The sequence below is a fragment of the Saccopteryx leptura genome, chromosome 1, assembly GCF_036850995.1.
Source record: "Saccopteryx leptura isolate mSacLep1 chromosome 1, mSacLep1_pri_phased_curated, whole genome shotgun sequence".
Classification (NCBI taxonomy): Eukaryota; Metazoa; Chordata; class Mammalia; order Chiroptera; family Emballonuridae; genus Saccopteryx; species Saccopteryx leptura.
This window is the reverse complement of record NC_089503.1, coordinates 239159317-239176549: the sequence shown is the minus strand read 5'-3', so window position 1 is coordinate 239176549 and position 17233 is coordinate 239159317. Positions and strand designations below refer to the sequence as shown.

Genomic DNA, 17233 nt, shown 5'->3' with positions numbered 1-17233 from the left:
GGTCCCTGAATTCTCCACTTGGTGGGTCTCAGGCAGAGGCCAGCGAGGGCAGGGGTGCGCGCGGCCAGGAATCCGCAGGGATCCTCAGGGAGAGGGTTACCAGTATCAAGAGGCGCGCTTCCCCTCCCCAAGCCCCACCCCCAGGTGACCTGGCGCCGACGCCTGGGCGGCCCTGGCCGTAGAAGGGGATTGGTGCGTCAGGGGAGTAGGGGGACGGCTTTGGGCGCCGAGAGGATAAACGTGCGGCGCGTCGGTCTCCGAATGGGGTTTCTGCGCGCGGCGCTTCGGGTACTTGCCACGTGGTGCTCCAGCTCTCGTGGGGCTCCAGGTCGCGTGCCGCAGCGCAGCATCTCTGGGTGACTCCATCGAAAGGTCAGTGCAGAGGTGGCCAGAGGTTCCCCCGATTGCTCTCCTGTGGAGCTGAGCCCTCTTTGGGAGCGGAGGCCTACGTCTCGGGGTCCTCAGCCACGGCTGGCCGGTTCGGTGTGACCCAGGCGCGGCGCAGCATACTATGTGCTCCCGGGCGTGAGCGCGGGTCCCCAGCAGTCTCCGCAGAGCTGGGAGGGATGTGAGTGTCGGGGCTGGGGGACCGTCGGGGCTCTGCTGGGGTCCGCAGGGCGCGATGCCCTGTCCCTTCCACTTTTTGGCGTCCTTTCTCCTCCTTCCACTCCCCGCGCCCCCGCCAGCGAATAGGGGCCGGCGCGGCTGTTTTCATAAAACCCGTTTATCTAGTCATCCCCTCCTTGAAGAGTGGGATCCCACACCCCTTCCTTAGAGAGTCATGCTGAGGCTAGAGACCCGTGTGCGGTCCAAGTCCCCGCGTCTTCTTGGGTTCCCTCCTGTCGCCCGCTCTTTCTGAGAACCTCTGTAGTTCACGCTTAGAGCTCTGGGATTTTTTCAGATCACCACCACCGTGTAAGTCCAGACATTACCAACTCGTAATGGAGTCTTCACATTGAGCAGTTTGCTAGATGTTTTTCATAGATTGATTTTATTAAATTCTTTCAATAATCGAATTTGGTGGTCCTATCATTGTCTCCTTTCCAAAGATGGAAAAACTTGAGGTTTAGCAAGGTAGTGAACGCAGGCTCACACAGCAGGGGGGTGCAGTGCCTGGCCGTGAACCCCACAAGCACTCTCCTCCTGGAGAAGGAGGAGAACCCGCGCTGGACGGAACGGAGGGTGGAGGGGAAGATGCCCCCTACGCAAGCAGCCGAGGGTTTCCCCTTTGTTTTTTCTCTTAGGTACCTGATCGCGTCTCTTCTCTTGAGGGAGAAGAGTGGGAGTGGTGGAAAGAGGGTTTGAAACTCAACGAACCGGTTTCCTTCCCCACTTCTCTTGATAGTTCGTACCTTCCTGACTTTGGGTGGGTCAATTCATCCTTTGAAGTGGAGAAACGATCCTAGCTTCAGGATTACTGTGAAGGTTAAATAAGAGTTCAGGAAAGCAAGTATCAATATTTGTCAACCCTGGGTAGTTATAAGGTGCCTGATTTTCTCTTGGGTCATTACTATGTATTAAGAGGACACATGTTTTATTATTTAATGAAGTAGAAGGTTTAAAGCTGAGATTGCCTTGTAAATGTGTTTTTATAAGCATTTTGGTCCTTAAAGCAGAATGAGAGGTAGGAGAACTCAGGGGAAATGAAGGCGATCCTGGACAGCAATGCCCTTTAGAAGCAAGAGAGGGCAGTGGGGCCGGCAAGCTTTTGTCAATTAGGCAATAGCTGATCTTTTGTGAAAGCAGTTTCAGTGAGTGCAGAGCAGGAAACCTCACTTTGAGGTGAAAGGATTAGAGTTTGGAGCAGCCGACCATTCCTGGTGTCCTCTGAGACTGGCAGAAAAGATAAAGGTAGTGGGAGAACAGTAGGTTCAATGGGTTTATAAGTGGAGAAAAAAAGAACTGATTGAGGGTTCAGTGGGACAAGAGTGTAGTTGTTTGGACAAGACTGGGGTCTGGTAGGCACCAAATTGAACTGTAAAGTCTCTGGGGACAGCACTGATCTTCATTAGGTGAATTTTCTAGCTTCTCAGCAATATGTATAGACCCCTAATTTAAATTTTATTTCAAATTGGTTTCAATCACATAACAAAATTTACCATGTTAACATTTTTAAGTATACAGTTCAATAATCGTATGTTCACATTGTTATGCAGCAGATCTCAAGAACTTTTTCATCTGGCAAAACGGAAACTGTGCCATTTAGTTAAACACTGAAATGCCCTTCCCCCTTCTCCTGCCTTTGGCTTTCTCTCCACCTGCTCTACTTCCTGTTTCTACGGTTTTTGACTACTTTAAGTGACCCATAATTCATGAGTGGAATATACAGTATTTGGCATTTTCTGACTGACTTATTTCACTTAGTGTTATTTATGTCCTCAAGGTTCATCCATGTTGTGGCATGTGACAGAATCTCCTTTTTCAAGGCTGAATAATAGTCCGTTGCATGTATATAGTATATTTTCTTTATCCATTCATTTATCAGGGGCTGGATACTTTTAGCTTCATGCTTAATGTGCTGGAAACATTACTTAATACACCCTTATTTACTACCTGTATGGCTAAGAATGGTTTAAAGCTAGAAATTTGGGATGATCACAGGACAGAAAGCTCATTAAAGGAAACTAATGGTACATCCTGAGGGAAAAGGCCTATTTTCTTGGTCTTTAATATTTCAAATTGGAGCTTTTTTATTGTTCCTGGAACAATTATCTATCTTCAGAGCAATCACAATTAAAGTAAGCCCCTCCCCCCCCAAACTGAAGTAATGTTTTCTGAGAATAGAGACTTTCTATTTTCTGTGTTGTGGACAGACCCCTGACATTCCTTTTCTCCTTCCCATCTGCCTGTTTGACATAGTGTTTGGTGAATACTGACATGTACCAGGCACTGATAAGAACGGCTCATCAGAGCTCATAGCTTTAAAAAGAGGCGGCCATGTTGTCTCCTGGCACCTGAAACCAATAAGTCTAAAACCAAACTCATTCATACTCCTTCGTGTAGCCCATCCTTACTGTAGCATAAGTTATAGACCTCGGTATTGTCCTCATGATGCCTTCACCGCCACCCCCCACATCCTAACAGTTCCAGCCAGTTGAGCTCTGAGTCTATATCAACTTCACCCTATTAGTGATGTCACTACTGTCTTAGAGTTCTGCTGTGGTTAATACGGAGGAGGACATAAGCCGGGAGATGGGAGAAGTTGTATAATTGCCACCTGGGAGAGGCCTGGTTAGGGATATGTTCGCTTATTTCTGGAGCAGAGTGTGTTGCCCTTTTCCATCCCTTTGCAGTTGAAGTAAATCAGGTGTTTGGGAGAGAATGTCCGTGGTCTGTCATCTGGTCTTTAAGGAGGGACTGAATCTTCGTTGATAGTTTCCCTCTATAAATTTAATAACTAGCTTGGCAAAGCAAGTGTTACTTGAGAACAGTTCTCAAAGTGTGGTCCAAGGTTCTCTAAGACCTTGCATAGGTCTGTGAGGTCAAAACTATTTTTAAAATAATAAGATGCCATTTTCCTTTTTCATTCTTTCTCTCACAAGTGTATAGTGGCATTTTCCAAAGGCTGCATAACTTGTGATGAGCTTTTCCCCTGAAGGCTATGAAGCGTGTGCTTGTGTAGTGTGCTTTTAGAATCTTCTAAGGGTAGTAGGCTCAGAGTACAGATATGTGCGTTTTCAGAGATGAACTCAGTTTCTTCTTAGCACTTCTACTGGGCACTTACTAAGCTACCTTCAATTATACCTGCTGTCATCTCTGACCCCATTTTTTTAAAGAAGTTGTTACTTTGAAATTCCTAAGTTTTCCTGGTGTCTATATGGAAAAAGAATAGAAAGTACACTTTGTAGTCTTGATTTTAAAAAAAACTACTGAATTTTCAAATGGTATAATAATTCTTTCAATATTTATTAATTTATAGATTTTTATATTTAAACATAATTATTGACTTAAAAGGAGGATATTAGAAGAATAATTTTTCTACTCAAAGCTATCCCATACACATCTATAAATGCTAGGAACAAATGAAAAGAGAAATGACATATCAGAGTGCCCTGACTCATGGAAGGGAGGGAGGAATTTAAACAAAAAAATGAGCAAAACTAAATAAGGAAAAATATGAATGCTTTCCTCAGTTTGATGGATGTTAGAATTTTTCCTTATGAGACTTGGGCTACAGAACCTTTTAGAATAACTTGTGTTGACATTAACATTGAGACCGTCCATTCAGAGTCATTTAAAGAAAAACAAATTGAATGGCTTAAATATAGATATGACAAGCTCTTTAAAAGCCAAAGATTATTTATTGCAGCTTTCCAAACTAGAAATGAAAAAGAAAGCTATTGGAGCATCTAACAGAATAAGTTATCAAATTGCAGCAGCTGAAGAAACACACAATAAAGCTTTGTTTGGATGAAAAAGCATCTCACTGCCCCTTTTTAATAATGCAGAAACTTGTCACATTAAAAAATATGAACATGAAGACTGAGTTAGTATTTTAACAGAAGTGTATTTTTGCCTTACAAATCAAAACAACAAAACAATCGTCTTTTTAGTGAATGCTGGGCAGCAAACACAAGTCGGGTCAAAGTATTCATTGTAGAGTAATTTTTGAATTTCAGGGTTTATTCTGGAATAAACTATGTTGAATTGGTAATCACCACACTGTTGTCATGTCCCAGGGAGGTGGGAGGGAGTTAAACAGAACATTGCCAGCTTTACTTAAGAATGCCCTTTATAATATAGAATAAATGATGAATTTTATTAAATCTTGACCTCCAAGGACGTACCCTTCTAGCGTCCCTGTGGTGAATGAGGCACTTGTTCCATGTTGGAGTACAATGGCTGTCTTGAGGTAAAGCGTTTGTGATTAGGTTGTGATCTAAATTGGCCACTCCCCCCCCCTCCCATTTTTTAGTTCAAAGAATGACAGACAAACTATGGTTATTCATACCTGGATCATTGGAATACATTTTCAGAAGATTATATTTCCTTTTCGTTTTCTATCTTCTGGAGTTTAGGGATGACAAGAAAGCTGCTAACTCTGGTATTTAGTATTAATTACTGTTATCGGTTCAAGGCACTGAATTGAGTATGGCAATAGGCTAAAGTCAAATCTTAAACAGGAAATGTCTTCAACTGTAGTTACCTTTTCTCCTTTCATATGTACCATACAGGATGGTTAGATCTGGGTTAGCTCTTTTTTTTTTTTTTTTTTTACAGAGACGGAGAGAGAGAGTCAGAGAGAGGGATAGATAGGGACAGACAGACAAGAACAGAGAGAGATGAGAAGCATCAATCATCAGTTTTGCGTTGCGACACCTTAGATGTTCATTGATTGCTTTCTCATATGTGCCTTGACCGTGGGCCTTCAGCAGACCGAGTAACCCCTTGCTCAAGCCAGCGACCTTGGGTCCAAGCTGGTGAGCTTTGCTCAAACCAGATGAGCCCATGCTCAAGCTGGCGACCTCGGGGTCTTGAACCTGGGTCCTCCGCATCCCAGTCCGACGCTCTATCCACTGCGCCACCGCCTAGTCAGGCAAGGGTTAGCTCTTTGAAAGGAGTGGGGCACCAGAGTTGGCTCTGAAGGTTCATCTGCCAGTTCTGTTGAATGTCTTACAACTGACAGAGGTGTAGGCCATGGGGCTTGTGCAGAGTACAATAGGCTTGCTCTGGAGGGTGGGAAGTTTGTGTTAGAACCAGCAGAGCAAGCTGTGTGGCTCTGATTTACTCTTGTGACATGCTTGCCTGGTCATTAGGTCATTAGGGATGGAAAGGGAGAAGTGAAAGCCCTGCACACATTGTCTAGTCTCAGTCCACGTGTGGTTGAACCACCTTGACCTCTTGAGGCTAGAACTGATTTCATGGTCAGTCAGCGCTAAAGCCAGATTGACGTGAAATATATATACTATATATGATCTGGGCAGAAAGGAGAAATTGTTTTTTCTGAATGATCCCTTCTAAAGGGATGGCATTAAAAAAAAATTAGTCACATCTTACTAAATATTGCTGGGGGCCTTTTTCTCCTAACCATGTGCTTTTCTAGTCTGGTTCATTCTAAAGGGAACATCTGAGTGTCACAGGGCCTGTTTGTACTCTCCGAGGGTACAAGGACAGGGTAATATAACAGTTACAGTTGTTAAGAGTTAAATCCTTCTCCAGAATTTATTGACTTGGTGTTTTCTGCTAGGAATGACTCTAGATAAAGTAACATGCATTGCTGATATTAGAGCCCAGTTGATGTCAGCATTTTGTAATTCCAGTTCTAAATCTCCAGCCTTTGTGTGCCTGCGCTTTGCATGAGGAGTGGTGTATCCCCTTTCCACAGGGCCCTGCTCCCAGTAGCCTCTGGACTGGCACACTCAGCAGTCTCTTTCATTCAGTTCATGAATATAAAACACGGCCTTGCTCGGGAGCTGAAAATCTTCATGTTAATATTACTTCAGGACTTGATGTTATGAGGATTTGTGAGAATAAGCGTTACGTAATGAGCTCTGCTCCTTTCCTTACAGGGTATTTGAAGAGAAAATGCCAGTCGTTGGGACGATGCTGAGGCGAGTCGCAGGCCAGATGGTGCAGAGCCTCGTCTGTGCCTGTGGGACGGCTGCCCTGCCCGGCCGGTTCCCGGGCAGCTCCCCTTGGCAAATCCCAGCACATGCCAACTTCCACTCTGCCTCCTTCTCTGAAGCAGACCGGCCACGTGTCTTAATTACAGGTTGAGTTTGTGGCTGGATTACTTTTTTATTTCTGTGCAGCTTTGGTGTATTTGTTTTTGGAATGTCTGACATGGCTATCAACTAACATTTATTCATCAGAAGCTACCTTTTCCACTCTTGGCTTCCTCCAGAATATTGCAAGTCTCGAATCTTTATTACATCACCGTGACCAGCTCTTGGTTTCCCTGGTCCCCCCCCCCCCGCCCCCCAAAAGCTGCCATGGAATTCAGTTCCGCTGCCTTCTTAGGATTGGCTCAGGAGAGAAGACTCATGCAGAGGGAGTGTGCAGGGGCGAGAGCATGGCTTCTGGAATCAAGAGCATCTTTCCTTGGCCAAACTCCTCAACCTAAATTCGGTGCCATTCATCCCAAGCAGTTGCTGCACTTTTGCGTGTTGGAGATGGAGAAGATAAGACAGGGCCTGCTGGGAGGAGCTCGCCCTCATCGTCTCATGTTGCCAGAGATCGCAGTGTCAGCAGACTTGCTGCCTGGTCCTCCTTACCTCTTGTACACCCAACACCTGATTCTGTACCTGCCTCATGCCAAACCTCACTCCCATGTACTTCCAGCCAATCCAAGCCCACCTCTGATTTGATCGGCATGCTTTCTTTCCTTCTTGCCAGGGTTTCTTCCCTTGGCTTTTGGTCATGATCCTTATTACATTCCTCAGAGAGAGAGAGAGAGAGAGAGTGTGTGTGTGTCTGTCTGTCTGTCTGTCTTTCACTGCCTCCTTCTCTTTGCCCGTTTTGAATGGGTTTCAAGTGTAGTCCGGTCCCCTCTGCACTTTTCTCTCTGATTTGCCCAGCTTGTTGTTTCTGTTTTAGTCCTGCATTCCTCCGCTAACGAAGCATCTTCCAGGGCCCATGTGGCCACCAGTGGGCCTGGTTTAGTCCCATGTTAACCCGTGCTTACAAGAAATCTCACTTTCTGTATCTTCCTGATGCATTCATTTCTGCCAAATGAAATTTTTGGTTTCTCCAACAGTGTCCTGAGCCTCCCAGCTCTCTCATATCTATCAGTGGCATTTTTAATGCCATTTTATCGATTTTAATGCCTCCTTATTGATTCAGTTATCGGCCCTTTTTTTCAGATGACTTCTACATTTGTCCCCCACTTTCTCCTTTCACATCTTTCACATCTCCAGTTCTGAATGAGGATGTGGTTCTGGAAACCCCCCCGCCCCTCCCAGAACGGACTATGATGTTTATCTTGGAGTATTTTGGCACCTGTAGCAGACAAGCTTCAGAGCCCAGTGAATAATGAAGGCAAGGCTGGGAGTGAATTCCTGGCCCCCGGAGCTAGGAGTTTGTCCGGCTCTCTTGTGATTTTTCTCCTCCTATGCTTTCTTCCCTTCAGCCACTTTGTGCTGGAGAGAACTTAGTCTCTGAAACTATTATTACCTGTATTGATTTCTGTCCTTACTTGGAGGAGGTAATTCAGTTCTATCAGGCCAGCCTGGGGCTTTACCTAATTAGCTAAGATTATAAATATAGTATTCCATAATTACATTCTGGGAATAATCACATTGGTTAGGTTTGGATTAAAGTTTTACTTTTCTTTCCCCTTTATCTAGGGGGTCTTGGCCAGCTTGGAGTGGGGCTTGCTAACTTTTTGAGGTAAGAGCCCTGAAAGTTGAAATTTAAAATCTGAGTTCTTCAGTATGGCAAGTTTGTCTTTGGCACCATTTAACCATTTAAGACTCTCTCTCTTCTCTTGCCCCTAACTATTTTTAAGATGCCATATCTAAAGGGGCTGTTGAGAGGACATTTCATTTTGCCTCTTAATAGCGTAGACACTGTGGCAGATCTCTGACTCAGCGTCTCCCACACTTGTCCTTTGCCCCCTCTCTTCTCAGTAGACGGAGTAAGACACGTAACTCCAAATGAGTCACTTGATCTTTAGATGTTTGGGAGCAGAGGAAAGTGTGTGTAGAAACTGACAAGGAATAGCATCATGGGATTTGGAGAGAGTGGGTTGAAAGGTTAAGAGCCAGAAGAGATGAGGAAGGAGAGGTAAAAATTGGGGGGTACAGTGTAGACTTATAGGGAGGATAATGGGATGAGAGTAGGGACAGAAGATGGGGTCGTGAAAAGGTGGAGGGAGGCCTGTGTGTGGTCGGAACGGAAGGTGTGTGGGATTGGGAAGGAGAGGGAGAAAAGACATGAAAAAAGGATTTGGAGGCTGACAGGAAATTATCATTTCCTATTTGAAAGATTATTTTCCTATAACCAATTATACTGTAGGTGTACCAAGTCATGTGCATTGATTTTCTCTTCAGGAAGCGATTTGGGAAGGACAGTGTGATTTTGTCTGACATAAGGAAACCCTCTGATCACGTGTTCCATAGTGGTAAGAGATCATTAGCCTTGCTTCTGTTTTTATCTTTAATTTCCAATGTGCAATTAGAGGAGCAGCTCACGGAGTCAGTGTGAACAACAGCTCTTAACCAGGCTGTTCTACATCATGATGTTTTGTTTTGGTTTTTAAACCCATTTCTCTCTCCCTTTAAAAATATGCAACTTTGTGTGTAGGGTTGGTGTGTTAACAGTGCAGACTGGAGCCAGCTGCCTGATTGTGACCATATTTCTTCCACTTACTCTCTGTTTGATACTTGGAATGTTCTTAACTACTCTATGCCTCAATTTCCTTGTTAGTAAAATGTATCTGCCTCCGCCCTGGCTAGATAGCTTGGTTAGTTAGAGAATCATCCCGAAGCACAAAGGTTGCTGGTTCTATCCCGGATCAGGGCACATAGAGGAACAGATCTCTGCACTCAGAGAAATCCCTGTCTCTGTGTCTGACTCTCTCTCTCCCTTCTTCTCTCTCTAAAATCAATAAAATAAACTTAAAAAGAATGTATCTGCCTCAAAGGCCGTGGAAGAGCTAAATATACAGAAAGCCTTTAGAACAGTGCCTGCAAGTCTAAGTCCTGTATAAGCATTTGCTATTTTCAACTGAGAGGTGGTTGTAATTGGTGTTTTTGCATAAGAAATGCTGAATAGTGTCCAAATGGTTCAGGTACCAAATTGGTACTAATAGAATTCACAAGATGGGGGGGGGAGGGCCCTTTAACTTTTCAGACTCCAAACTTTGTCACTTTGTGGTTTCACCATGTTCCTTATAGGCCCATTTATTTATTCTGACATTTTGGATTACAAACATCTTCGAGAGACTGTGGTAAACCACCGCATCACCTGGTTGGTTCATTATAGCGCTTTGCTCAGTGCAGTTGGAGAAGCAAATGTATCCTTGGCAAGAGCTGTAAATATCACAGGTAAGTCTCTGAATCTTGCCCCAGATGACCTGTTTGTCAATTTTTCCAGTTCTTCAGTAAGAGATTTTTCAGATTGTGATCCTGTCTGTTGGCTTTAGGATTGCACAACATTCTGGATGTTGCCACGGAACACAATTTGAGATTGTTTGTGCCCAGCACGATTGGAGCTTTCGGACCTACTTCTCCCCGGAACCCAACCCCCGATCTCTGCACTCAGAGACCCAGGACGATCTACGGGGTGTCCAAGGTCCATGCAGAGCTCATGGGAGAAGTACGCATGGCTTGCCAATATGACTCAGTGTTTCCTTTTCTATTCTTTTGCATCAAATACCTACTGATTATCCTTGGTGGGACTTCTTCTTTCCCCACCCCAGCCCGCAGAAATGCTCATAAACTGATTGTTTGCCAAGCGGCAGGTACAGGTGGCTCCAGAAAAACTTCTCAGCCCTCAGCCATATGTTACCATTCTATACTTCCTAGAGGCCTCTCGAGTGCTGTTTGCTTCCTGTTTTATTTGCTTCATTTTTCTCCCATTATTGGTAGTTATTGGTTGTAACTTTAAAAGTTTATATTATGGAAAACTTTAAACACCTTTTTTTTTTTTTTTGTACTCTTTGTCTTCATAATTCTATAGCAAATTTTAGTTGGTGTTCGGTGTTCGATCCTTCAGCAGCTGATATGTCACAGTCATTGCTCTCTGGTCACTCAGTGTCCCCCCCTGTCCTCTTTCCTTTTTTTTACCTTTTCCAAATGAGAGGAGGGGAGATAGAGAGACAGACTTCAGCATGTGCCCCAACGGGGATCCACTGACAACTCCCATCTGGGGCCATGCTCAAAACTGAACTATTTTTAGTGCCTGATGTGGAGAATTCACTGAGCTATCCTCAGTGCCCGGGGCTGATGTGCTTGAACCAATTGAACTATGGCTGCAGGAGGGGTCCTCTTTCCCATGTTGCATTGCAGGGACCTGCTTGTGGAGAATTGTGTAGGCTAATGAGCAGAGGGACCCCCTTCCAAAAAAGGTTGGAAATTCCCACTGTGGGCTAGTTTATTATTTACTATGTTGATGTATCCCCAGAATGGTGGTTCTTTGAAGATTAAAAACTGAAGGGTTATTTATTAAAGAGAAATGAGTGTTTCAGAAATTCTAGAGTCTTCTTTTCCTTAAGGAGAATTTTAATATAATCACATGAGATGGTATTTCAGGAAAAGGTTGTTATTTCTTTGTATTGCTCTTTCTGATTTAAAAGATTCTTTTTAAAGTAAGTTTTCTTTTTTGTAGTATTACCATTACCGGTATGGGTTAGATTTCCGATGCCTGAGATATCCTGGCATCATTTCAGCTGATTCCCAACCTGGTGGAGGAACAACAGGTAAATGTTTTCTGTTTCTTCTGTCTGTGAGATCAGCTTTCTGGTATGTAAGATAGGGAATGGTGGTGATGGATCTGCTGTCCTTTTAGCTGTGCGCCGACTGGAGTTTCTGCATCCTCTCCAGAAAGTGGATCTGAGAAGCTCACTAAACCCTATTGACTTACCCTTGCTAAGCTGGTATTGGAAATCCAGCTCAGGATTGGCCAGTGGGTGCACAGTGCTGGAATCAAACAGATAATATTTGAGAACAAATTTTTATTACCCACAGTGCAGGAAGACACCAAGTCAGAGATAGCCTCTTTCTTTGGTTACGGGCTTCTTTTCTTTTTTTTTCATCTAATGAGAGGAGGGAAGGCAGAGACAGACCCCCACATGCACCCAGACCAGGATCCACCCGGCAAGTCTACTAGGGGCGATGCTCTGCCCCTCTGGGGCCCTTGCTCCATTGTAACCGGAGCCATTTTTTAGCACCTGAGGTGGAGGCCATGGTGCCATCCTCAGTACCATCTTGCCCAGGGGCCAACTTGCTCTAATCCAGTAGTTCTCAACCTGTGGGTTGCGACCCCGGCGGGGGTCGAACGACCAAAACACAGGGGTCTCCTAAAGCCATCGGAAAATACATATTTATTATACAATACATTTTTAAATAAAATATTATTTCCGATGGCTTTAGGTGACCCCTGTGTTTTGGTCGTTCGACCCCCGCCGGGGTTGCGACCCACAGGTTGAGAACCGCTGCTCTAATCGAGCCTTTGCTGCAGGACGGGAAGAGAGAGAGAGAAAAGCGAGAGGGGTAGGAATGGAGAAGCAGATGGGTTTTTCTGTGTGCCCTTACTGGGAATTGAACCTGGGATATCCACAGCCAGGCCAACGCTCAACCACTGAGCCAACTGACCAGGGCCCAGGCTTCATTTCTTACCATAGACAGCTCTGTTAAAATGGACTCTGCATTGCATATTTAAAAGGAACATAATCATTATTATTGTTCTTATTACTAATTTGGACACAAGCATGCATATTTGCTAACTCCTATATAGAAATCCTTCCCCTATGAGGGGTCCTGAGACGCAATATAAGAGTTACAACAAACTCTAGGGCAGGGGTCTCAAACTCACGGCCCGCCGAACAATTTTGTGTGGCCCGCAGACTAATCCACGAACTACAGTTTCTGGTCCTTTTGTGACACTGAAAAATGTTGCGTAACAGTTGCCTTTTGTAGACCTAGTGCGGCCCGCCGAACGGCTGTGATCTTGCTCTGCGGCCCACATGCTGAGTTGAGTTTGAGACCCCTGCTCTAGGGATTTTAAAAGAGGCTTTGGTTTTTGTTACTTTTGAAAAGCTTTCACCTTAGTGTGATGCTTCTACCAGTATGCACTGGGAAGCCCTGGGCATCCTTGAGATCCTTTCAGGGGGTCTATAAGGTCAAAACTATTTTCATATGAATACTAAGACACTGTTCACCTGTTTCAGTCTCCTTGACAAGTGCACTGTGGAGCTCTTCAGAGGCTGCAAGGTGTGTGATGACGTGGCAACTGAATGCAGGCGCAGATGGGGGACTTCAGTTGTCTTCTGTTAAGCTAGACAGGAAGGAGGTTTTCAGAACACAAAACATGCCGTTCTTCTCACTAAGTTTTTTTTTGTTTGGGAAATACATTCTTTTTCATATAAAATGTTATACCTATGAATGTATATTGTGGTTTGTCATTTTAAAATTTAATATTTAAAAAAATTTCTCAGTTAATTTCTGATATAGCATTGATATATGAAATACTGATAGACTTCACATTAATGAAACCTCTTTGGGGGGGGAGTCCTCATTTTTAAGAGCATTAAGTGGCTCTGAGACTAATACTTGATTTGAGAATGACTGCCTTAATTCAAGAGGCTCTTTTGTGATTTCATTCTAAGAAGACCCACAGACAGGATTCTCTTTCAGACTACGCAGTCCAGATTTTCCACGATGCCGTGAAGAATGGCAAATTTGAGTGCAACCTGAAACCCAGCACGAGGCTCCCAATGATGTACATTGATGACTGCCTCAGGGCTACCCTGGAAGTCATGGAGGCCGCCGCAGAGTCCCTCTCCATGAGAACCTACAACGTCAATGCCATGAGCTTCTCCCCGGACGAACTGGCCCAGGAGGTTCTCAAGCACATACCGGAATTTCAGATCACGTACAACGTGGATTCTGTTCGACAGGCCATAGGTTGGGACATCATTGCACACCCCTTAATGCTAAAACTAAGCTTCGTTCTGCACTGTGTGTCTCTTGGGGACATAAACCGTGGAGGATAAGTAGAGCATGGAGCCTCCCTGAGAGTCCTGACATATTCTGGAGAAGTTGCTGTTGAGCCAAAGCCCACAGAGGCTGCAGTTTGGGGAAATGATATCGAAAGTGGGTGGAGTAGTTTCATTCCAAATCAACAGCTTGTCAGCATTTCACCATTTTACAATTTCAGCATAGAACAAGCAGACATAGTATGATAGCAGCCCTGGGTTTTCAAATGATGTGACTGTGCCACTCTGTGGCCCTGAGCACCCCTTACAAGTTTGCGTGAGATTTTAATAGTGTGCCACAACTCAGTGTCCAATGTAGATGTGTAATACGTACAATCTGCTCTGATCTAAGAGGGTGACTGTATATGTGCATAATATACTGCTCACAAAAATTAGGGGATATTTCAAAATGAATATGATAAAAAGAGAAGCATTTGATTTTTTTTTTATTATTAAACAACCTCAGAAAAGCAAACAACAAGTTGTTCGATTATGCAGATGAAATGCAAACTCAATTATCCTGATTGAATAGCAAGTAACATATCAAATGCTTTATTTATTTATTTATTTTTAATTTTTTCTTTACAGGGAAAGAGAGAGAGAGAGAGTCAGAGAGAGGGATAGATAGGGACAGACTGACAGGAACGGAGAGAGATGAGAAGCACCAATCATCAGTTTTTCGTTGCGACACTTTAGTTGTTCATTGATTGCTTTCTCATATGTGCCTTGACCATGGGCCTTCAGCAGACCGAGTAACCCCTTGCTTGAGCCAGTGACCTTGGGTCTAAGCTGGCTGGTGAGCATTTTTTTATTTTGCTCAAGCCAGATGAGCCCGTACTCAAGCTGGCAACCTCGGGGTCTCGAACCTGGGTCCTCGGCATCCCAGTCCAACACTCTATCCACTGCGCCACTGCCTGGCCAGGCAAATGCTGCTTTTTTTAATCGCTTCATATTTATTTTGCAATATACCCTAATATTTGTGAGCAGTGTAGCTGCTCTGGTCCACTCAAAGGGAGAGTTTCAAAGAGGGAGTTTCTTTTGCGGTACCTTGTATGATAGACCTTTGTATAAAGACTTCTAGATATTTTTGCAGCTCTGGAGTCTGAAAAACTTAAGCTACTCTTTCATATCTTTTCCTAGCGGATAGTTGGCCAATGAACTTTGATGACAGCAATGCTCGAAAGGACTGGGGATGGAAGCATGATTTTGACCTGCCAGAGCTGGTGACAACAATGTTGAACTTCCATGGTTCTGATAGTCGAGTTGCCCGAGCTAACTGAAGGATGCAGAAGGAAGACTTCATGAATACTGGACAGCTCTCGAGGTCATAGACATGTAGGAACCTAAATTATCCAGAAAGCCTAATTGGACTAAATTGTGACAGCTCATATTGAACTGCTGGATGGAGAATCAAGTTATCTTGAGCATTTTCAAAATGCTATTGGTTTGGTGGTAGGACTTCTAAATCTTTGCTGTTTGCCCAAACCTGTCCAAACACATACCACAGAATGAAGGCTTAAGTCATAATAGTTTACATTTTCTTAATTAAGATGAAGTGACTATTTCTGGGAAGGTGGTTGTATGTGACGTTTGTGTATAATTAAATTCAATTTAAATATCATTTCTAAGCCTCTATTATTCTCTTGAGTAGAGACCAAAGATTACATTTTAGAGACTATCAAAGATGATCTAATTTAAAAAGACTCTTTTATATCTAAACATAAAACATATTTTTTGGTATATTTATTAATTCAATGTTCATAATATTCAAATGATTTTAATACTTCTTCAAAAATTATCAATTCTCATTTATTTTTCTATAAGAAGGTATATCTGTAGAAACTTAAGGATAGCAAAGATGTTGTAACTAGTGAAGGGTAGCATCTCTTATTTTTGTTGCCTTCCTGTTAGTGAGCTAAGAGGTAATTAGCAAGAGTATAATTCTTTACCTGGTAATGTCTGTCCCCCAGAGAAGCTTGTCTAAATATGTAGGTTTCTGGGGTCACCCCTTGAGGTTGACTCAATAAATGGGGATATGAATCTCAAAATACTGCTGGTTGGCTTATCCAGCTCTGGCCCACTAGTTTAGACCAATTCCAAACACTATTTTCTAAAGAGAACTTTCTTATCAAAGCCTTTTTGTATATACTCTTAGATTGAGGCTTCAGAAGAGCTACTCTAAACCCTCTGAAGCTATTACTATATAAATATATACAGATTTACTTTTTTCCAGCTACCTCAGGATCTGCTACATGTGAAATAACTGGAAAGTGAAACTGCATAAATGAATCATAGGTATATTGGACAACAGCTGTTGAGGATTAAAAGGCATTTATATTGTATGGTTAGTGACAATGCTGTGTATTTGGAATTTTTAACTGCTAGGTTGATGTGATTATTATTATTATTATTTTTTGAGGCATAACTGGATTTAAAACCTGTTTAACTTTTGTCCTTGGCCAGGTAGCTCAAGGTTGTGGGTTTAATCACTGGTCAGGGCACATTACAAGTCAGCAATGAATGCATAAATAAGTGTTTATTTCCCTCTTTCTCTAAAATCAATAAATAATAAAATATTTTAAAAACCTATTTTACTTTCAACTGGAGACCTTGTAGATATTTGAATTATTTAATACTTGTGCTGTAGTGTCTGTAGATTTGCCTGTTCTGGACATTTCATGTAAGTGGAGTCACACAATATGTGATTTTTTTGTGAGTGGCTTTTTAAATTTAACAATGTTTTTAAGGTTCATCCAAGTTGTAACATGTATCAGCATTCCATTTCATCGCTAAATAGTATTCCATTGAATGGATATATACCACATTTTTTGTTTGTCCATACATTAGTTGAGGGACATTTAGTTGTTTGCACTTGTTTGTTATGAATATGCTATTATGAATATTTGTGTAAATAATGGGATTTTGAAGCTCACTTATTTCTTAGTGTTCACAGTTTGAAAAACAAATCTTAAGCTCTCTTAATTTATTCCCAGGTATCATAAAGGAATATAAATTGATTTTTTCCATGGGAAGGGAAGAAGCAACTGCCTTGAGTGACTGTTCCCCTTAGACTCTACCCTTCTAGTATTTCCACCAGGTTCCTTGGGTGACCTTGTAATTGGAGCCCTTTGGAGAGATTTGTTCTGAAATGGCTATAGATTTTATGAGTCTATAAGTACACTTCCAGGAGAACCTCAAAGGAGCATAAAGGAACAATGAAAGCTCTGAATTATAAGGATGATTCTTACTCACTGACATCCTTGCATTCTAATTAAGACTAAAATTGGAGCTGCCCTTTCTATCTAAACACTTTCTATCTGGTGCACATTTTGGGATCCCAGGAGATGACTCCACATTTTACTATAAAAAGATTTCCTTTCTTGGGAGAAATGGTTTTCATGGTTAATTTAGAAATGATCTGAAGAAGGGGAAAGTGTGAGTTTAACCACAAAATTATTTTTTTAATTTGAAATAAGAAAAGGAAGAATACAAAGGTTGACTTTGCTCTGATGCTTTTCATCCTGAAGATTTCCACAGACCACCAATGTGGTTATTCTGCTAATGTGTTTTCTGAGTTGCAGTACCCTGGTGTGCCGT

At 42.8% G+C, this 17233-nt stretch overlaps 1 protein-coding gene across 2 annotated transcripts; it reads left to right on the top strand.

Annotated features, from left to right (window-relative positions):
* Positions 1–230: 230 nt before the first annotated feature.
* Positions 231–16415, top strand: LOC136407693 (L-threonine 3-dehydrogenase, mitochondrial). Of its 2 annotated transcripts, XM_066388041.1 has the most exons (10): positions 248–372; positions 1346–1450; positions 6510–6712; positions 8286–8328; positions 8991–9061; positions 9837–9986; positions 10085–10257; positions 11269–11359; positions 13296–13565; positions 14777–16415. In XM_066388041.1, exons 3-10 carry the CDS (start codon positions 6526–6528, stop codon positions 14914–14916), a joined length of 1125 nt encoding a protein of 374 aa, XP_066244138.1. In that variant the 5' UTR covers positions 248–372; positions 1346–1450; positions 6510–6525; the 3' UTR covers positions 14917–16415. The 2 variants fall into 2 exon arrangements, with proteins under 2 accessions (XP_066244128.1, XP_066244138.1); XM_066388031.1 differs by lacking the exon at positions 1346–1450 and having other exon boundaries at positions 231–372.
* Positions 16416–17233: the final 818 nt, after the last annotated feature.